This window comes from Muntiacus reevesi, chromosome 7 (assembly GCF_963930625.1).
Source record: "Muntiacus reevesi chromosome 7, mMunRee1.1, whole genome shotgun sequence".
Classification (NCBI taxonomy): Eukaryota; Metazoa; Chordata; class Mammalia; order Artiodactyla; family Cervidae; genus Muntiacus; species Muntiacus reevesi.
In genome coordinates, this window is record NC_089255.1 from 11870724 (window position 1) to 11893548 (window position 22825).

At 39.3% G+C, this 22825-nt stretch overlaps 1 protein-coding gene across 1 annotated transcript; it reads right to left on the reverse strand.

The window, feature by feature from the left end:
- Positions 1–920: 920 nt before the first annotated feature.
- Positions 921–22440, reverse strand: MTFMT (mitochondrial methionyl-tRNA formyltransferase). The gene is made up of 9 exons (XM_065940808.1): positions 22204–22440; positions 20039–20248; positions 16716–16838; positions 14970–15072; positions 13806–13881; positions 9341–9432; positions 2838–2916; positions 1882–1964; positions 921–1344 (listed from the first exon to the last, which is right to left on the reverse strand). Exons 1-9 carry the CDS (start codon positions 22422–22424, stop codon positions 1156–1158), a joined length of 1176 nt encoding a protein of 391 aa, XP_065796880.1. The 5' UTR covers positions 22425–22440; the 3' UTR covers positions 921–1155.
- Between the last annotated feature and the right edge of the window lie 385 nt (positions 22441–22825).

Genomic DNA, 22825 nt, shown 5'->3' on the forward strand with positions numbered 1-22825 from the left:
AGTAAATGCTGGAGAGGGTGTGGAGAAAAGGGAACCCTCTTACACTGTTGGTGGGAATGCAAACTAGTACAGCTGCTATGGAGAACAGTGTGGAGATTTCTTAAAAAACTGGAAATAGAACTGCCATATGACCCAGCAATCCCACTTCTGGGCATACACACTGAGGAAACCAGATCTGAAGGAGACACGTGCACCCCAGTGTTCATCGCAGCACTGTTTATAATAGCCAGGACATGGAAGCAACCTAGATGCCCATCAGCAGACGAATGGATAAGGAAGCTGTGGTACATATACACCATGGAATATTACTCAGCCATTAAAAAGAATTCATTTGAATCAGTTCTGATGAGATGGATGAAACTGGAGCCCATCATACAGAGTGAAGTAAGCCAGAAAGATAAAGAACATTACAGCATACTAACACATATACATGGAATTTAGAAAGATGGTAACGATAACCCTATATGCAAAACAGAAAAAGAGACACAGATGTACAGAACAGAATTCTGGACTCTGTGGGAGAAGGTGAGGGTGGGATGTTTCGAGAGAACAGCATCGAAACATGTATATTATCTAGGGTGAAACAGATCACCAGCCCAGGTTGGATGCATGAGACAAGTGCTCGGGCCTGGTGCACTGGGAAGACCCAGAGGAATCGGGTGGAGAAGGAGATGGGAGGGGGGATCGGGATGGGGAACACATGTAAATCCATGGCTGATTCATGTCAATGTATGACAAAAACCACTACAATACTGTAAAGTAATTAGCCTCCAACTAATAAAAATAAATGGAAAAAAATTTAATAGATGCACTTTTTTAAAAGGAACTCTCTTCTGTATATATATATATATATATATATACACACACACCAGTCATTCGTACTCGCTGTCAGGGAAAGATACAGTCTGATGAGTCTGATATAATAAATAAAAATTTAATTTAAAACTTCTCTTTATATTCAAACGGAAAAAGTTGTTTTTAACTCTGTTAGATGGAAAACACAAAGTGGGGTAACTCATCTTTTTGACAATAATCTTCCCTTTCAACAGTGTCAAATTCTTTGAAAGTCAAGGTAATTCCTTGTAAGTAAGGCTTTTAACAAATTACAAGTATATAGTAGGTTCTTCTTCATCTTCTCCGTAAGTACTTGTTGCACTATTGCATAGCAACAATTTTTTTTTTCTGCTTCTTCTTCTTTGGTGGAAGTCTGAGAGTCTGAAATCTGCATTGGCTTGGTTGAGCTTGGGAATTTTTCTGGTACCAGGGGTGCAAATATCCATTGTAGAAATCAGTAGCTGTTAGTGTTTTCTTGAGCATCACTGATCGAACACCAATCCAGTCATCCTAAAGGACAAAAGACAAACAGGGAAAATGCAGTGCTGGCAAAACTGGTGGTAAATTTTTACTTATAAAACTTTTATCATGGAAAAAAAAAAAACCAACAAATCTTTACTACATCCAGGCTGCAAATAGCACTAACGGACACAAATGATGAGCTTTCCTGGTGGCTCAGTGGTAAAGAATCCACCTGCCAATGCAGGAGATGCTGTTCAATCCTTGGGTTGGGAAGATCCCCTGGAGAAGGAAATGGCAACCCATTCCGGTATTCTTGCCTGGGAAATCCCATGGACAGAGGAGCCTGGCAGGCGCTAGTCCATGGGGATGCAAAACAGTTGGACACGACTTAGCAACTAAACAACAACAACAAAGTTACTGAATCATTTTTCACTGTCTGAGCAATAGTAACACCTTGGTAAAACTTCATCACAACCTGATGGACAGGCAGTTAGTTGAGTGATGACCCAACTAATAACGACAAATAACACAAACTATAAACTCAGCAAAAGAAGTGTAATAATGTGAAACTAAAGGAAAGTGTACCTTGCAACAAACCAGCAGTATTTGTGACTGTTTGTGGTATATTACTAATCCTGGAATAACAGCTTGTCCTGTTAATTTTGAATCTAAAAAAAGGGGAGGAGAAAAAGAGGGATATGAGAGAGAGAATGAATAATTACGCAACTTCATAGTGCTTCTTAAAAATCAAAGGAAACATTCTGCAAGACAGCACTAATACTGGAGAGCACACCTCTGCTGATGCCCTGACTCTGTCATCCAAACCTTATAGACAGTCATGGTGCTGTGTGCATCTTGAACCCAACGGGAACCTTTCCAAACACATAAGCAGCTACTAGTCCTTTACTCAGTGTCCCAGAGACCAGCCTAAAATGTCGAACCTAGAAGTTTTGACCATTTGGGTGAAATAACTAGCTTGCAGTGGACAGACATACAAGGAAACCTAGGCTCTAAACTGGGCCCTCTATCCACGACCAGACAAATCCCAGTTCCTAGATCCCTGGGTAACTCTGAGCCCCTCTGAACTACACCAGCTCCCTCTGTGGCTCCCACTCCTTCAGCCTACCAGGATGGTAGGACACCAACGGGCCTCTGAATGGACCAGATCATGAAACGCTCCACCCTCGCCCAAGATTCTCACTGAGCTGCCCAGAGATTTTCATTATGATAGTCACCAGAGTGAAATTAACCTAATCATTCTGCATTCCCTGAACACCTTAAGAGGGGAAATCACAGAGCTTAATATGGGATAGTAACACCGGTATCTACTTCTCAGTTTCTTACAATGGTTAAAAGAGGAAATACATGTGAATGGACACTGCAAAGAGTAACATTATAAATGAATGTAAAGTATTACAATTACTGAGCTGAAACTAAAAGAATCCTTATTTTTAGTAAATGTGACTCATGGTAAAACAGACGCATTTTCAAACGGACTATACTGAAAACATTTTCCATGACAGCTATTCAAAAGTAAGTACCACTGAGGATTGAACTATCAACTTCTACCAAATCCAGAAGTTTAACGGTATTATCCATCCAGAGTGTCTGCAACGGAATCTGCAAATAAAATGAAAGAAGGATAATAAAAAAATACACTCAATCCCCAACACTTTTCAATTATTATTTTGTGTTAATCTGGCCTGACTTCTCTCCCAATTACAGTGGAACTGGGAACTCAGTCTCTTAATCTTAGGGAACAGAACATAACATGACCCTCTGCATCAGCCCTAGGGATTTATAAGATCTTAAAATTAAACACTATTTTTAATCAATGTATATCTTTATTAATACTTCTAGTTAAAAATCATGCTCATTATAAAAATGCAAGCATTACAACAATTATGTTAAAAAATTAGAAAATGAATAATTTTCTTAAGCATCACTGATTGAACACCAATCCAGTCATCCTACAGGGCAAAAGACAGTGAAAATGCAGTGCTGGCAAAACTGGTGGTAAATTTTTGCTTACAAAACTTTTATCATGGAAAAACAACAACAACAACAACAAATCTTCACTAAATCCAGGCTGCAAATGGCACTAAGTAACATTAATGATGAGCAGTTCAGTCTCATCATTTTTTTCAACTGATTGCAGTTCAGTCCTCTAGTTCACAGATGAGGAAAGTGAGGCCCAGAGGTTACCTCCCATCCCCAGAGGTAACCACAATTAGTAGCCTGATGTGTATGTCCTTGTATTTTTTCTACAAATATAATTATCACAAAAATCTTAAAACATAGTGTTTGACAAGGAATTTTTTTTTTAACTTAACCATAAACTGTGGACAAATTTTCATCAGTACACACTTATCTATTTCACTCTTTTATCTGTTGGACAATATTCCATTTTATAAAATGTACCATAATTTATGAAACCAATGCCTTTATGATAGACATTTCATAACATATTACAAAATTACAAAAAAACCTTTAAATGTGATAATAGCCTGGCATATGTATCTTTGAGGACTTGTATGTTTCTGGAGAATAGTCTGTTGTTGTTTAACATATTTATTTACTCATTTGGCTGCACCGGGTCTTTAGTTGTAGCATATGAACTCTCAGTTGCGGCATGTGGGAGCCAGTTCCCTGACCAGGGTTTGAGCCCAGGGCCCCTGCACTGGGAGCACGGAGTCTTAGCCACTGAACCATCAGAGAAGTCCCAACAGCTGTTTTTTTAAGTGGACCACTTCAGTTAAAGAGCATCAACATTTTATGGTTAAACAGACTTGATAAGAGAAAAAAGTGACAGTCTATTACTGTCTATTATTATTAATGAGGCTCAGGAGCAGTGCCTATCTACTTGCACTTGCACATTTTATTTCTTAGGCCTGTTTATGCCCTTTGCTCATTAAAAAAAAAAAAAAACTGAGTTGTTCATCTCATTAATTCATGAAAGGCTTTTATATTTTTAGGAAACTAGCTCTTTAGTTCTCAGATGTATTATGAATATTTTTCTAGTCTGTTGGCTTTTAATACTGGGTAATTTTTCCATGCATAAGTTTATTTTATTAAGTAGTATTTATTAGCCTTTTCTCTCATGACTTCATTGGTACATATCATGCTTTAAAAGGCCTATCCACATTTATCAAATATTACAAAATGAATCAACTATGCTTTTCCCCAGTTCTTTGTGGTTTCACTTTGATCCATTTAGATTTTATTCTGATTTTAAAAGATGAGACTTGAAGGCTCCCTTTCTTTTGGCTAACCAGCCATCCCAACACTATATATTGGATAATCCACCTCGCCTTTCCCCATGGTGAGATGCTACTTTTACTAGACTTTGACTTAAATAGGCTAATAGAAATGAATATATACCAGGAAAATAAGTTCTTTCGAATTTCTGAAGTAAATAAACTAATTTTCAGACTGCAGTTCAGTCCTCTATTTCAAAGATGAGGAAAGTGAGACCCAGAGAAATGCACACGTTCCCCCATGTTTAGACACAGCTGGTTAATGGCAGAGCCAAGGACCACAATCTGTATTTTCCCCTTCTCAGCTCAGGGCTTTTCATGGCCATCTCAACAGGACATTTAACTTCCAGAATAAGACAGGCTGTTTCAAAGATGTGAATGGTTAAATCAGAGAATTAAACACACTTGAAGAAAAGTACTCACAACTTTATCTATGTCATATTTTGGTATAATATCCTCTTCTATAATTTGCTGACTGATTCTTCTTTCACCAGCTTCCATAAGTCATGAAAAGACTTTCATGTGTGTAAGCTTTTCTCTTTCAAAGAACTCTAAAGACTTCTGAAACACGTTTACTGACTGAAAATCATTTATATTTATAGAGGGCTACAAATAAGATATAGGTACAGAATTAGAATACACAGTAATTGTTCTTGGGGAGGTAAAGCTCATCTTCACCTTATCATCAGAGCACTGCAGAAAGGAAAGAGATAGTAAGAATACAGTCATTTCTGTGTTCACCATCATTACTGTCAAAATCATATGTTGGCATGGATTTAAATCCACAGTTTATCTCCTTTGATCTTGACAGTTGTGGACCTGGTCATTAACCCCATTTTACAGGTAAAATGCAGAAGCTCAGAGAAGTTAAGAATCTTGCTCTTGGTTAATACACAGCTCTAGGAATGAAATTTTACTTTCTGGTTGCAAGATAAGCGTTCCTTCTGTTATAGCACAAGCACTTCTCAGTGGAGAGGAAAGGTGAATTGCAGAAGATAGGGATTATTATGTAGTATTTAACTGTTTCGACTTTTGGGGGAGCTGTCAAACTGTTTGTTCTCTATAGCAGCTGCCCCATTTTACATTTCCACCAACAATGAATAAGGGTTCCAAATTTCTCCACATCCTCATCAACCCTGATTTTTTTTTTAATTTACAGCAATTCTATTAAGTGTGAAGCAGTATCTCAATATAGTTTTGATTTGCATTTCCCTAATGACTAATGAAACTGATTATCTCTTCATATGCTTAGAGGCCAATTATATATTTTCTTAGGATAAATGTCTATGTAGATCCTTTGTTGATTTTCTAATCATGTTATTAGATCTTTTCTAATAATCTTAATCTTTTTGCTATAAGAGTTCTTTGTTCTTTATATATACTGGTTACTAGACTCTCATCAGATATATGATTTGCATATATTTTCTTTTATTATGTAGGTTGCCTTTTCATTTTCTTCTTAGTGTTCTTTGAAACCCAACAGTTTTAAATTTTGAAATCCAATTTCTGTTTTTAGTTTGTTGCTTATTCTTCAGGCATTATATCTAAGAACCATTGCGTACTTCAAGGTCATGAAATTATACTCATATATCTTCTTCCAAGAGTTTTCATAGTTTTAGCTCTTACATTTAGGTTTCTGATCCATACTGAGTTCATTTTTATATGTGGTGTGAGGTAGGGATCCAAATATATTTCTTTTTTTATTGTGAATATCCAGTTATGCAAGCACCAAGTGGTAAAAAGACTATTCTTTCCCCATCAAATTGTCTTGGAATCCTTATCACAAATCAAGTGACCATAAATGTATGGGTTTATTTCTGGACTCTCAATTCTATCCCATTGAGCTTCATGTCTATCTTTCTCAGTATCACACACTGTCTTAATTTCTGTAGCTTTGTAATAAGTTGTAAAATCAGAAACTATTAGTCCTCCAACTTTGTTCTTTTTCAAGATTTTCTGTCTATTCTGGACCTCTTGGGAGTCCATATGAATTTGAGGATAAACTTGTCCATTTTTGCCAAGAAGTCAAGAAGGATTTTTATAGGAAATGTGTTGAGTTTGTAGATCAATTTGGGCAACAGTGCCATCTTAACAATATTAAATCTTATTCACAAACACAGAGGTCCTTCCACTTACTTAGGAATTCTTTGCTATTTATCAGCTCTATTTGTTTTAGAGAGCGGAGTCTCTGTAATTTTCTATATATAATATGATAGACATAGTTTTACACTGTTCCTTTTTTTTTCTTGTCTAATCACTCTAGCTATAACCTCCAGTACAATATTGAATACAAGTGGTGAGTTGCTGCAAGGCAGAAACCAACACAACACTCTAAAGCACAATTATCCTCCAATTAAAAATAAAAATTAAAACAAAACAAAGAAGCAGTGAGAGTGGAGATCTTTGTCTTGTTCCTGATCTTAGAGGGAACACTTTCAATCTTCTGCCATTAAATATGTTAGCTTTGGATTTTTTTTTTGTTTGTTTGGTAGATATTCTTTCCCAGTTTGAGGAAGTTCCTGTCTATTCTTAGTCTGTTGAATATTTTTATCATGAAAAGATACTGGAGTTTTCAAATACCCTTTTTATATCTACTCAGACAGCTACGTGCTTTTTGTCCTTTATTCTGTTAATATGGTGTATTACGTTGATTTTTCTATGCTGAACCAACCCTGTATTCCTGGGCTACATCACATGTGACCATGGTGTATAATCCTTTTCTACATGTTGTTTGACTCAGTTTGTTAATTCTATTAAGGATTTTTGCCTCTACGTTAATAAGGGCTACTGATCTGTAGTTTTCTTTTTTTGTGAATCTTTATCTGATTTAGCTTACTTGAGTTTTCTATTAGCTGCTCCCTCTGACTGGAATGCTCTTTTCCTGATCTGGGCATGACTTTCTCGTTATTGTCTTTCAGACCTCAGCTTAAATGTCAGTTCAGAGTGGCCTTCCCCAAATAGATATCCAATCTAAAATAGCCACCAGTGAATCTATCACATTATCTTCCTTTAATTTTCACTGACGAGCTTATGACACTATCTGTATTTTCCTTATATATTTGCTTATTTGTTTTTGCTTTCCCACATCACCTCTAACACCTAGAGCAATGCCTGGCACATAATAGGATTTCAATAAATTATTTTTTTTTAATGAATGAATAATAGTAGGCATCAGATACTATACTAGATGCTTTATATACAATATGTCATTCTAATTTTCAAATGAACTAACTAAAGCTCAGAAGTTAAACAACTTTCTCAAGTCTACAAAGCTAGGAAGTAGCAGAGAGAAGCTGGAATCCAGCTCTGTCTGGTTCTAAAGTCAATGTTCCTTCCCATATGCCATTCTGTCACAGCGGGAAAAGTACAGGGTTTGAAGTCAGGCAGATCTGGTTCAAAACCTGACTCTCACTAACGATGTGACCGTCAGCAACATTCAATAGCCATTCACTGAGCATCTACTTTAAGCCTCAATTTGTCAACTTAAAAGGGGATAATACCCATAACATAAGGTTGTAATCCTCACTGAAGAACTGGGCATGTTACAGATATTCAAAGGCAGTTCTCCATTTCAACCAACAAAGGTAGTCCATTAAAAACCCCAAACTGGGGACTTCCCTGGTGGTCCAGTGATTGAGAATCTGCCTGTCAGTGCAGGGGACACAGGTTCAATCCCTGGTCCAGGAAGATTCCACGTGCTGTAGGGCAACTAGGCCCATGCACCATAACTATTGGTCCCACTCTCCAGAGCCTAGGACCTGGAACTACTGAGCCTGAGTGTAGCAACTCCTGAAGCCCACGTGCCCTAGAGCCTGAGCTATGAGCAAGAGAAGCCACCACAATGAGAAGCCTCAACTAGAGAGGAGACCTTGTTTGCCTCAAGTAGGGAAAGCCCACGCACAGCAACAGAGACTCAGTGAAGCCAGAAAATAAACTAAAAAACAAAAAAGTTTAAAAAGATTCTGTATAACAAATATTTAAAAAATGAATGTCGGATGTACAAAAGAATTAAAATAGGGACTCAAACAGATATTTGTATATCCACATTCATACCTGCATTATTCACATTAGCTAAGAGGTGGAAACAACTCAAACGGCTATCAAGAGACGAATGGATAAACAAACTGTGCTACATATATATACAATGCAATGTTATTCAGCCCTAAAAAAGAATGACATTTTGATACATGGTACAACATGAATGAAACTTGGAAACATTATGCTAAATGAGATAAGCCAGGCACAAAAGGACAAATATTGTATGATTCCACTTATATGAGGTGCCTATGATAGGCATATTCACAAACAGAAAGTAGAATAGTGATTACCAGGGATGTTGGGATTGGTGGAATGGGGAGGTGTTACTTAATGGTTATACAGTTTCAGTTTGAGATCAAGAAAAAGTTCATTTAGAAATTAATTTCGGGGACATCCCTAGTAGTCCATCAAGAATCTGCCTGCCAATGCAGGGGATACAGGTTCAATCCCCGGTCCAGGAAGATCCCACATGCTGAGGAGCAGCTGAGCCTGCAAGCTGCAATTACCAAGCTCACATGCTTCAACTACTGAAGCCCATGCATCTAGAGCCCATGCTCTACAACAAGAGACGTCACTGCAATGAGAAGCCCATGCAGTCAAAAATAAAATAATTAAATAAATGAAAAATGAATTTCAGGACCCTTAGGTTTTGTTTATTAGATTTATTCCTAAATACTTCAAAAGTAAATAACACACACACAGTCATACACACACAGTTAGGTAAAACTGCAATTTGACTTCCAACTTACTATATTTCCAACGGCACGATAAAGTCTGAATATCTGCTCTGAAGTCTGTTCCTCCCATTTTATACAGCTGGTAGCAGCAGAAATCTTAGGGGCTGTAAGAGAAAGCCAATGGTAAGAATGAATATCAGGTCAATGACCATAAATTGGTAATTATTGATACAGAATGACAGAGAGAATGACCTGAATGATAGAAAATTCATCATATTATTTTCTCAACTTCTGTATGTTTTAAATTTTCCACAATATAAAATAAAATATATATTTTTACACATACATACATAATAAATAAAAGTACTAGAAGAAAACATTCCCTGGGTTGGGAAGATCCCCTGGAGGAAGGCATGGCAACCCACTCCAGTATTCTTATCTGGAGAAGCCCATGGACAGATGAACTTAGCGGGCTACAGTCCACGGGGTCACAAAGAGTCGGACACAACTGAGTGGCTAAGCACAGAAGAAAGCGTGGGGAAATTTCTTTATAACCTAGGAAGAGAAAAAGCTCTTTTATGATTCAAAGTCCAGAAGCAAATAAAGAATGATAAATGTGACTACATAAAAAACTTTTATAAGACAAAAAGAAATGCCACAAATAAAGCCAGGAGACAAATGACAAACAAGGTATTTGCAATTTAGACCACAGTGTTTTATATCTATTTATATACATTGCATGAGAGATATATCTATATAATAAATATAAGTATTTGCATATAAGTATTATATATATGTGTGTGTTATTTATATATTTAGGAGCACTTTGTGTCTATTATATAGATATATTTATATCTATTACAAAGTACTCCTAAAAACTGAAACAAAAGAAACCAAAAACTGAGTAGAAAAATGGGCAAAAGATATAATAGACTCTTCTCAGAAAAAAAAAATGCAAATAGTCCTTACACATGAAAAGTTCTTCAACCTTACTCAAGGAGTAATGTGAATTAAAACTACTCCAAGACACAATTTCTTAGATTAGGAAGTAACATATGCATAAAGATAGTAGCATTACTGGAAATAGCAAAAGATTAGAAATAACCCAAACGTCCACCAATAAGGGGGTCTATTGATTAAACTATGATTTTTCCACACAAATGAGAACTATACTGCCATAAAAAAGAACATGAAAATTTCTTCTTATTGATTGATGATCACCAGCATACACTGTAAAGTGAAAGAAAGATGCAGAAGAGTGTATATTTTAAGCTATCCTTTGTGGAATAAAAAAGAAAAACATCAGTTTTAAAGTATGTGTTTTTGCTTATTTTTATAAAGGAAACAACTAAAAGGCTAAATCAGAAACCAATAGTTCTAGAGGGAGACAGAAACAGGATCCAAGGAGATAGGAATGGGATGGAAGTAAGACTTCTCTGTGTAACCTTTCCAAATGCTTTCAACTCTGAATCATGTAAATGTTTCAAATATTCAAAACTAAGATTTAGTTGTAAAGAGGAAAAAGGCAATCCTGAAAATTAAAACCAAACTGAAACAAAGAAACAACTATATAATCTAATATCAAACTAGATAACAAAGCCACATGGAAAAAATAATATCTCCAGTAAATTTTGAACATAGTACTCTGACTATATACTTCAGAATGATTTTTTTTTTTCAGAATGATATATTTTAAGGACCAAACAAAAAAATGTAGATCTTAACTCTTACTTAGTACTTAAATTTTTCACAGTAATATTGGTGTTGCAATTTTGAAATTATTTTATGCACAGCAAATAAAAAATGGTACAGAATTGATTTTAAAAAGGTTTTTTGTGTAAGAGAAAATACAAGAAAAATCCTGTACTTTATAATTTGAATTAGAAACAGTATCAACTCAAATATTTAAGAAAATATATAACACAGCCTTTTCTGACACCTCATTTTGGAACACATCATGGTATCAGATGGTCTCTAAATACTACTCCCCAGCTAAAATGAACAAGGGAGAGATGGCTGATTCCAACATGGGGCACAGAATTGATAAGGTGAGCCTGGGACATCTTGTGAAAAAACAAGGAACCACTCAGAAACTATTTTGGGGGTGGGGGATGCAAAAGGACGCAGGCGCCAACTTTAAGCCACCACTGGCCAAATTTGGGACAGTTTGAGCAGCACAAAGCATTAGGAATGTGATTAACTATACAGAGTGAAGTAAGCCAGAAAGAAAAACACCAATACAGTATACTAACAAATACATATGGAATTTAGAAAGATGGTAATGATAACCCTATATGGGAGACAGCAGAAGAGACACAGATGCATAGAACAGTCTTTTGGACTCTGTGGGAGAAGGCGAGGGTGGGAAGATCTGAGAATAGCACTGAAACATGTATATTATCATATATGAAACAGATCGCCAGTCCAGGTTGGATGCATGAGACAGGGCACTCAGGGATGGTACACTGGGGTGACCCTGAGGGATAGGATGGGGAGAGAGGTGGGAGGGGGGTTCAGGATGGGGAACACACGTACACCCATGGCTGATTCATGTCAGTGTATGGCAAAACCACTACAATAATGTAATTAGCCTCCAACTAAAATAAATTTTAAAAAAAACAAACACAATAAATAAAAACCCACAAGTCAAATGATACAAAAATTCACTTGCCATCATAATTGAAAGTGATTATGGTGCCAACTCCCTATTTTAAAAATTGATAATTACAAAAAAAAATTGATAATTACAGAAAGAATTAAGAAATTATCCTGCCCTTTTGGGATGAATTAAAATTCACCCCCAATTAATGAGGAAAAGCTCTTCTTTACAGAACAATGCCAACCATTAAATATAAAAGGAACTGGAAAATAACAATTCTGATTTTCATTGAAATAATTCATTGAAGGAAGGAGCATCAATCCCTGCTAAAATTGTGAAAGGTTGTTGCTGTTTAGTTGCTCATTCACATTCAACTTGTTGCAACCCCATGTACTGTAGCCTGCCAGGCTCTTCTGTCCATGGAATTTTCGAGGCAAGAATACCGGACTGGTTTACCATTTTCTCCTCCAGGGGATCTTCCTGACCCAGGGATCAAACCCGTGTCTCTGCATCTCCTGCATTGTAGGCAGATTCTTTACTGCTGAGCCTCCAGGAAACCAGCTATCTGCACAGTTACCAAAGTATTACCCCACAGATTAGCTGTCATTTGCAAAGGGAGAAACATGGCTTTACAGTAGAAAGATCTGGTGGTCACCACCACAACCAAGTGATCAAACTTAGCTTCACTAGCTTTGATGCAACCGAGTATTATGGCTCACTCATGTGACACGCTAAAACTGCAGCGACAAAGGTAGAGACTTCCCCACGTGCATGTGTGTGCTCAGCCATGTTCAATTCCAGAGACCTCCCCAAGTACATCCTTCAAACAGTTTTAAGTTTTGAGTCATGAAAATGTCTCGCATACTCAAGAAATAAAATTAAATCATAAGTTAAAATAAAAAGCAACACAAGGTTAAAAACGTGAAACAAATATCACTGGAACACAGTTATCATCTATGAAATTCTCTTTCCACAACTTTAAGCCTGAATCTAATCAAGTCTTGAGAACATCTGATTTACAGAAACTTTAAGGGCTAGAAAAACTAAACACTGAACTAAACATTGAAAGGAAACAGACAATTGGCCTGGTCTCTTCAAAAAGTTAACAACATAGAAAAAAGCAGTGGAGGAATTACTCTAAAGAAACTAAAGAGACATACAACTCACCGTAACTGGATCCTAGCCTGAAAAAATATGCAGCTATAAAATATGTTTTTAGATGGGAAAATTTAAATATGGACTGGCTATGTTCACTTTTCCTAGGAGATGCATGTTAAAATATTGAGGGATGAAAAGTTATAATGTATACTTCCAAATGGTATCTGCTAAGTCGCTTCAGTCGCGTCCAACTCTTTGTGACCCTCGGGACCATAGCCCACCAGCCTCCTCTGTCCATGGGGCTCTTCAGGCAAGAGTACTGGAGTGGGTTGCCATGCCCTCCTCCAGGGGATCTTCCCAACCCAGGGATCGAACCTGCATTTTTTTACTTCTCCTACTTTGGCAGGCAGCGTCTTTACCACCAGTGCCACCTGGGAAGACCCCAAGTGGTATAGCAGAAATTAAAATATATATACTACATAAAGACACATATATATAAAGAAAATATGATGAGGGACAGAGACTTTACAAAGTGAACAAACGTTAGTAATTGTTGACTCTGGGTAAACAGGTATTCACTGTCTTTCAGTTTACCTTTGTGCTTGGTACTTTTCAATAAAAAGAACAGAAAAAATTGTTTTAATCTTTCATAGGGGCTACACATGAAGAGGGAGAAAGATCCCTTACCGATCGTTCTCTGGAAACAGGCCTGCAAGTGGACACTCGACCTTTAGCCAAATTAAGGGAAATGTACAAGTGAGGAAGTCAGAGGATTCAGATGCCAATCATGACAAACAAAACCTCAGGAAAGATATGAGAGTCTGGGCCGTCTGCACTTACCATGTGTCACCCCCTCGGCTGGCTGCTGCCTTCCGTTGTTCAAACTTTCAGGCAAATTTTTCAAAACTGAAATAAGCTTTAAAAAAAAAAGGAGGAGAGAAATATATTCTAGATGAAAAGAACAAAAACAGAAATACATTACAACTTAGTACCGTGAAATTAGGGTCAGGCAATAAATTGGCTTAAGCTGTGAAGAGCCATCTACTGGGTGGAGTTTCAGTGGAGCTGTGGCTTCTCTGCACACTACAGGTCACTGATCCTTTCTGAGGATGCTGAGCCCTGACTGGCCGTTAGAACAGCCTGAGCTCAGCTAACCACACTCTCACTCTGCGTGAAGGAAAGCTGTGGAGACCTAAAGAGAGTGTACTCTGGAGTCACATAGTTCCGGATTCAAATCCCAGTTCCACTGCCTACTAGCTGTGTCTCTGTGGAAACGTTATTTTACTTGTCTGTGACCTTCAGGTCTGTGACCTTCATCATCGCTAAAACAGTTGAAAAAGGTTTGTTGGCAAGGTTAAAAAAAAACAAAGGCTATAAGAGCATCTACAATAGTATCTCACACAGTCCTCGGCACACAAGCCAGTGCTCCATAAATGACAGACACCATTATGACGGCGTTACAGAGGTGAGTGCCTAGAATGGAAAGCACCATCTCTAAACCTGGGGAGAACGTCTTCCTCCACAGAAAGTTTAGTTCAGATGAAAACCACTAATCGGGTCATTAAGCATTTACTCAGATTGAATGAAAAAGCCAGGGAGTTCATTTACAGCAGGGGGCTCAGCAGAAATCCAAAGTACATGGATGCAGACTACTGAACCCAGGGACAAAGCTGGAGGAAAACTGTGACTGACTTAGGAAATGCTCCTGGTCCGGTTTGACGGGGATGAATGGTACGTCCCTGAGAATAAGAAGAGTGAAATTGGGAAGAATCGTCTAAAAGCCTCTCCATGGAATGTGGTAGATCATATAAAATCACATATTTCATTCAAAAGTCTTGAATAAGTACCTCCTCTGTGTAAATTCTCAAAGACTTCCAAGCTGATTTTTAGGAAGCCAGGGACAGAAATCATTTTCAAAAATAAGTTTAAAATTATATATCATAAACGTGTTCTTTTCATCATAACCATGCAGGAAACAAGCAGGGGGATACTGGAAAAGCGTACCATGTTGGCACCCAGCCTTGACAGCACGGCTTCCAATTCCTTTGAGGTGCTCCTGGGTGGCACAGGAACCGTTTCCTGTTTGAGGATTGGGCCTACATCAAACCTACCAAGAAAATCAAAAGCAAATAGTAACATGATCACTGACTATTAAGATCAATATGTTTGTCTACATGGATGTTTACATGCCACAAGGATGGTTTTTGTTTGTTTTTTAGGCCACATGTATGACTTGTGGGATCTTACTGCCCTGATCAGGGATTGAACCTGGGCCCCCTGTGGTGGAAGCGCGGAACCCTAACCACTCGACTGCCAGGGATGTCCCCAACAAGGGTAGTTCGACCATGGCCATGAATGTGACTGGCAGCCATCGGCAAGGGAGAAATGTCAGTTTGAAAGAAAGGTGAGCAACATTAGCATGTTACTAATATCACTTGAGTTTATTAACTAGAGAATTTAAGCCCATTAACTTTCCACCATTTTCTGCATTTTCACCTGGTTTACTCTTAACTACCATTTTCTGGTCATATAGGACATATATGGAGTCAATATCTGAGCTTAACAAAATTAAACTCTAATACAGTCATTTTACTAAGCTATTAAAAACCATAAAACTAAAAAAATAAAGAAAGAAGGGAGAGCAAATCTGGCCTATATTTAGATTTTAAGTTTATTTTTTCCCAAAGGAAAAAAGTATAAAGTTGCACATCAGGGATTTAATTGCAACCACAAATAATTCTACCATTAGTAATAAATAGTATGAGAAAGTCTCTATTTATATAATGAAAGCACAAAGGAAAGAATTTATTTTCCAAGGAAGTACAATTAAGGAATTTATAATCATTCCTTTCAATATTTCCTTTCTCAAAGGACAAGAGTTTTGCCTGAATTATAATCAATAGCGATTACAAGTAGGTGCAAATGTATTTGCATTGCCACAAGTCTTGAATGTTATATCAAGCTCTCCAAATATTGGCTATCAACTTCTATTAGAAATATATTTTGTTTTAAATATGTAATTTTGTGATCTGTTAACTCTATTTTTTACCTATAAGCTTTAGCGAAATGCTTACTGTGAAAAGCTACAAACATTCCAAAAACAGAGTGAACAGTCTAAGGAATCCCCATACACACGCTATTCAAATTTGAGAACTACCAAAGTTTCACCACTCTTGTTTCATCTGACCCTCCCCTCTTCTTTTATTTTTTGAAGTTAAAGCAAATCCCAGATATTATTGACTTATTCTTGTGAAGTTGTGAATTTTTCTTTTCTCTGGAGACATTAGGTGATAACACGCAGAGTATTAAGATACTCTCCTGATACAATTTAAAATAACTGTTTTTTAGATTGTAAGTATGATTTAAGAAATTAAATATTAAAGACAATTATATAACACATTGGTATACAATGTATTACTTCAGGTTCCAAAAAAATTTTGACCCTAGAAACCAAGGCCAGCAGAAAACCGAGATGATGACAACTAATATGCAAAAATCCACCTCTCACTTATAAATGTCATATACAGAAATCCAGCTGTTAATAACATTATTTCATTAACAAGTATAAAGAGACACTGTGTAAATTCTAAAACACATGTTTTACGTTAGAAACCAGGAAGAAATAGAAGAAAAAAGCACCCTGGAGTTAATTAGTTAATGAGTGATTAGCACCAACTTATCCACCTCCCCTTTCCCTCAGGCAGACTGACATCAACTATCAAAAATCACAGACAGGAAAATACACTCTACCTTTTAGGTTTAATCTGCATAATCGTCACTCCAGCAACTGTGTCTCCATGGAGGATGGTGTGGATTATAGGGGCTGGACCACGCCACCTCGGAAGGCAACTGGGATGGACATTCAAGATGCCGCTGAGTTAGAAAAGACAGAAATTAGTATGAAAGGGAGCTTTTCCACCATTTAGTTTCCTGCTGCATATATGTGAACTAAATTGCTTCAGTGTGTCCGACTCCATGAGACCCCATGGACTGCAGCCCACCAGGTTCCTCTGTCCATGGGATTCTCCACATAAGAATACTGGAGTGGGTTGCCATGCCCTCCTCCAGGGCATCTTCCCGACCCAGGGATCAAACCTGCGGCTCCTGCATTGCAGGCGAATTCTTTACCTCTGGGCCACCGGGGAAGCCCCTTAGTTTACTGCTACCTAAACTAATATGCTATTTTTCATCATTAAACTTTGCCAGAAATTTTGAAAAACAGTTAAATCTAGTCTCACACCAACTAAAGCAGGAGTCAGAGGCTAAGTACACTCTCTTGCCATAAGATACCCATGAAACTCAATAGCAGAGCAAGAACAAATATTCATTGTTCCAAAGATGTTCCACAACAGCTTGTGATATCTGGGAGTTTTTAAAAACATAAAATGTGTTTTTTTACTATATGAGGAAAACCACTCAAACCCAATCGTGCATCTCATGGACAATGTAAAATTATACTTTTTAGTCAAATTACATAATTGCCCTCACTCTACTAAATTTGCATTTAGAGTTCCTAAAACAAGCTTCTTAGACCCCCACTGAATGATTTATTCACCATGGTGTGTCTCCCAATATGCTTTTCACCCATAAATAAGCAATTTTAATAATTTACTAATCTGCCATTAGTTTAATGATATTTCCATCAGCATGAGTATGCACTTGAGAGTACATGTGTATGTGTATACACATAAAGTGAAAGTGAACGTCACTCAGTTGTGTCAGACTCTTTGTGACCACATGGAATAGTCCATGGAATTCTCCAAGTCAGAATACTAGAGTGGATAGCCATTCCGTTCTCCAGGGGATCTTCCCAACCCAGGGATCGAACCCAGGTCTCCTGCATTGCAGGCAGACTCTTGACCAACTGAGCCACCAGGGAAGCCCCTATATATACGAGACTCCTATATTCTAAACTCCACTGTTCAGCCCAGTCTCATTCATCCAACAAATATTTACCAAGTATAACTCATGTCCTGGCACTAAGTGTTGGGGATATAAGCAATAGTGAATCAAACAGGAAGAAAAAAAAAAAGGACTTGATTTTACTATGAGTGACATGGAAAACCACCAGAGAACTCCGAGCACTGATGTGACTGACTTACACTTTAAAAAGATCACGTGGTGTTGGGTGGTAAAAGACTGAGAGGGCCAAAGACAGAAGTGAAGACCACTTAGGAGGTTATGCAGTGTCAGCGCCAAGAGCGGTGGCCACAGAAGTGATGAGAGACCGTCATTCTGGGCAGATTTCAAAGGCAGAGCTGACAGAACTTTCCGATGGACTGGATGTGTGGTGTGAGATAAGGAATTAACAACAATGCCAAGGTTTGGGGTCCTGAAGGCTGGAGTTGCCAAGAAGATTTTGGGAAGGATCAGGCTTTGGGGTGAAAGGTTCAGGATACCTTAAATGTAAGGTACCTATCAGACATCAGGCAGAGCTGCAGAGGAGGCAGTGTGTACCAGGAACCTCGAGTTCAGAGAGAGATCTGAATTGGAGGGACAAATTTGGGAATTGTCAGCATATATACAGCACTTAAATGAGGGTGGGTGAGAGCCCATAGATAGTGATAAAGGCCATCATACATTTTAACAATTCACGCCAGTAATGTTAATCTTCCCATGTGACTTGAAATGTCAGTATGAGAACTGACATGTAAGACAATTTAGATTGCTACGGCATGTTTTTCCTTTTCAGCTGTGCATTTGACTTGGCTTTTTTTGCCATTTGGTTTTGTGCGAATATTGAAATCTCGATGACTGCATACTTCATAATTGAGATGGACACAACTGGTGACTGCAGCCATGAAATTAAAAGACACTTGCTCCTTGGAAGAAAAGCTGTGACCAACCTAGACAGCATACTAAAAAGCAGAGACATTACTTTGCCAACAAAGGTCCATCTAGTCAAAGCTATGGCTTTTCCAGCAGTCATGAATGGATGTGAGAGTTGGACCATAAAGAAAGCTGAGCACCGAAGAACTGATACTTTTGAACTGTGGTACTGGAGAAAACTCTGGAGAGTCCCTTGGACTGAAAGGAGATCCAACCAGTCCATCCTAAAGGAAATCAGTCCTGAATATTCATTGGAAGGACTGATGCTGAAGCTGAAGCTCCAACACTTGGACACCTGATGCAAAGAACTGACTCACTGGAAAAAACCCTTATGCTAGGAAGGATTGAAGGGGGAGGAGAAGGGGATGACAGAGGATGAGATGGTTGGATGGCATCACCAACTCAATGGACATGAGTCTGAGCAAACTCTGGGAGTTGGTGATGGACAGGGAAGCCTGTGTGCTGCAGTCCATGGGGTCGCAAAGAGTTGGACATGACTGAGCGACTGAACTGATCAAATTACTGTGCAATGTATCTTAAAAATATGGGAACACAGAGAGGATTACAGTGGTGTTTGGAGCCAGTGCTTACTGACTCATGAAACCAATCATAGCATCTCCTCCACTGTTGGCTGAATAACGGATCTCCAAGGATGTTTATGTCCTAATCCCCAGAACCTGTGAATTTGTTATCTTACACATTTTGTAGATACGGTTAAGGTAAAAGACCCTGAAATAGATTATCCTGTATTATCCAGTGGGTCCAATCTAATCACATGAATTCTTAAAAGCAGGGAACCTTCCCTAGCTGAGGGTCAGAAAATGACAATGGAACGGAGAGACATGAAGTGAAAAAGCCTTGATCCTCCATCGCTGGCTTTGAAGATAAAGGAAGGGCGCCACGGGCAAAAGAAAGTTGGTGGCCTCTAGAAGCTGGAAAGGGCAAAGAAGTGGATTCTCCCCTAGAGATTCCAGAAAAGAATGAAGCCCTGCTAACACTCTGATTTTAACCTCATGAGCCATAAGTAGACTCCCAACCTACAGAATGATACAGCAATAAACATGTGTCGTTCTGAGCCACAAAACAAAACAATTCAGGCCACTAATGAAATCTTTTACTTTATCAGAAAATACTGAAGCAAGCAGAATTAGAGTTCAAGTCACACGGTACTGCGCTTTAGATACCAGGTCCAATATATAAAGACCAAGGTCTGTGCGCTGTATTTCCTTGCAAATAAAACTTACTAGGGAAATTTAAGAATAAGAGCCTCACTCAAAAGTCGGCCAAATGATGCTACCACGCCAACATCATATTCTCCAGATCCCACATCTGGCCACTCATACACTGGAAGCTGAGACTGGACAGCATATTGCTTCACGGGCAGTCCTTTCGGTGATGGGGAGGGCACTGTGACCACCTCCAACTTCTCAATTAACTCTTCCTCTTTGTTTTCCCTAAAGTGGAAAGATTAGAAGAAAATATGACAGGGTTACGATAATGACGGAATGTTAAACTACTTCATACATTTCTAAGGCATTTTTCTGATTAATTCACAAAGTATTTAAGGGTAAATGTTAAAACTAGTGCAACTGAGAGACTAAAGTTAGATTTATTTATTTCATTTTAATTGTTTAAATTCAAAGAGCCACAAATGGCTACTGTTCGAACTGTTACAGTTCTAGAAATTTCCTATGCATACTGACACACATCCAGTAGACATTTCACACAACTGGATTACATATACCATCCTGCATTTTGTTTTTTCTTTAACACTGTATGATATGTGAGTCTTTAAAAAAAAAAATGGTTAAACATACATTTGCTTATATATGCATCAAACATTTCTAGAATAAGAAATTGAAGAGAAGAATTGGTAACTGGGAGAACGAGAAGGAAGGAACTGACTTTTCATTGTATATCTTCTAAATTTTTTGAATTTTCTTTTTTTACTATAACCACATGTTATTCAAACTAGATATTTTTAAAATATACATGTATGTATATATATTTCTATGTACATACACACACACACACACACCCACCATGGGCATCATTCCATGACACTGTATGTAGCACTATCTCAATTTTTTACCTGCTGCATAGTATTCCAGCACCAGGGGCTGTTCATTTACTTAGCAGGTATTGCATCAAATGTTAAGGAGTTATGAGAAAAGGAGGAGACAGGAGGGCCCAAAATACAAAGTGCAGGAGTAAGTACTAGAGCTGCTAAGCGAAGCACCAGCAGAAGCACCAGGACACGTGTAGAGAGAGATGCAGGGAAGGCAGCATGCAGAGAGTGCATTACAGACAGTGTACAGAGGGAACACGTGTGAAGGGAGCGTTTCAGGGTGTGTTACAGCGCGCAGTGGGTGGACCGGGGAATACAAGGGGATTCGTGAAGGAGTCAACATGAGGGTCTGCTGGGAAATACTTGCAGGGAAGACGTGATGGAGGGAGATGACAGAACTGAGTCGGGTGCATCGGGGAAACAAGGAATGGGGAAACAAAAAATGCAGACAAGGGAAAAGAAGGCAGAGCAGTGTATATGGGGATAGCCACCATACCATGGACTTTCCGGACAGGCTAGATCTCAAATAATTCTCCCCCCTAGGAATTTGTTCAATTTTAGAAATACTAAATGTAGGGAAATTTCCTGGTGGTCCAGTGGTTGGGACTCCATGCTTCCACTAATGGGAGCTCGGGCTTGATTCCTGGCCAGGGAACTAGGATCCCCCTGTGGAATAAATATTAAATGTATACCTAAGAGTTCTGATTTATAAATTTATTCACTGGAAAAGCAGTTCGCTTTTGGACTGTGTCTTCATTTCAGTCCCAGAAAACTGGATCCAGTTGTATACAGGGAGGAGATAGGTAGTGAAAATGTAAGGCAAGCGTGTGCAGAGAGATGCCTGTGTCTAGTAAGAAGCCCAAAGGATTAAAGGGTACAAATCATGCTGAGTAGGAGGCAGTAGGAACGAGTGGAAAGACGCGGTCTTTGAAGTCAGACCCCATTTAAGTCCCAATCTGCTCAGCGGATGACCTTGGGCAATCTCTTAACCTCTCTGGGTCACGGTTTCCATGCAAAGTGGGCAGGGAGGTGGTGGGACAAGACAGAGGTGATGCAGGTAAAGCAGGCAGCAAGGTCTCAACACCATGGGGTGCCCTGTAGAGCTCAGAGCGCGTTGAGAGTCGGGGGAGTGTAGACCGGCCGGGCGGGACCAGCCGGGCATACTAGGACTGACCCAGGGGGCGGCGCACCTTCCGGGCGCCTGAGGCGCCGAGATCTGGGCCCACGCTCCTCCCGCTCATCTGCTTTTCCCGACGACAAGCCCAAATCCTCGAGGCCGGCCGCAGAGTTTCCAGAGCCGCGCCCTCAACACCCGGGCCTCCCAATCCCCGGGCCCGGTACCTGGCGGCGTGCAGCGCCCGCAGCGTTTCGCGGGCGAACTGATCAGTGCCGAAAAAGAGCACCCTCCAAGGCGGCTTCTCGCGGACGCGAGCGCCCTGGCCGTCCTCCCAGCCAGGGGCCGCGCTCAGCCTGGCCAGCGCTCGCCAGCGCGGGTCCGGCCTCCAGCCCGCGCCGCCCCCGACTGGCAGGGGTCCGCAGCAGCACCGCACCAGCACCCTCATCTCTTCCGCCGGCGGCCTACCCTGCGCAGGCGCGTAGGGGCGCGGGCGCCGGCGTCAGGCCGGAGGGGCGGGGCCGGGGGGAAGCTCGTCCGGCGAGGCCTTTCCGCGACTGGGGCGTGGCTTGCCTGATTGGAGGCGTGGCCCATCTGTGTTGGAGCAAGAAAGGGAATTTGCGGGTTCAAAAGTGCGCGTGACTTCTGTTGCATTTGTTTGCACGATTTAGCCAATCTCCCCAAACAACTCTTTTTAGAAACAAATCATATATGTTTTCAGATGACGAAATCTCTATTTCTGTACCATTTTCTCAGCCGTTATAATTAATATTTACTAGACCCCCTTTGTTTAGTTAATCTGCATATCACCCATACCAGGTAGATGTTATTACAGTCATTTTACTGAAG

Excerpts from the sequence above, each read along its gene's own strand:
- MTFMT (XM_065940808.1), bottom strand. The coding sequence starts at position 22,424 with ATGAGGGTGCTGGTGCGGTGCTGCTGCGGACCCCTGCCAGTCGGGGGC. Across the intron at positions 16,839-20,038 it reads CTTATTCTTAAATTTCCCTA|CGGCATCTTGAATGTCCATC; the intron begins GTAAGTTTTATT and ends TTTCTAACTCAG. Across the intron at positions 2,917-9,340 it reads ATCGTGCCGTTGGAAATATA|ATTCCGTTGCAGACACTCTG; the intron begins GTAAGTTGGAAG and ends TTTTATTTGCAG.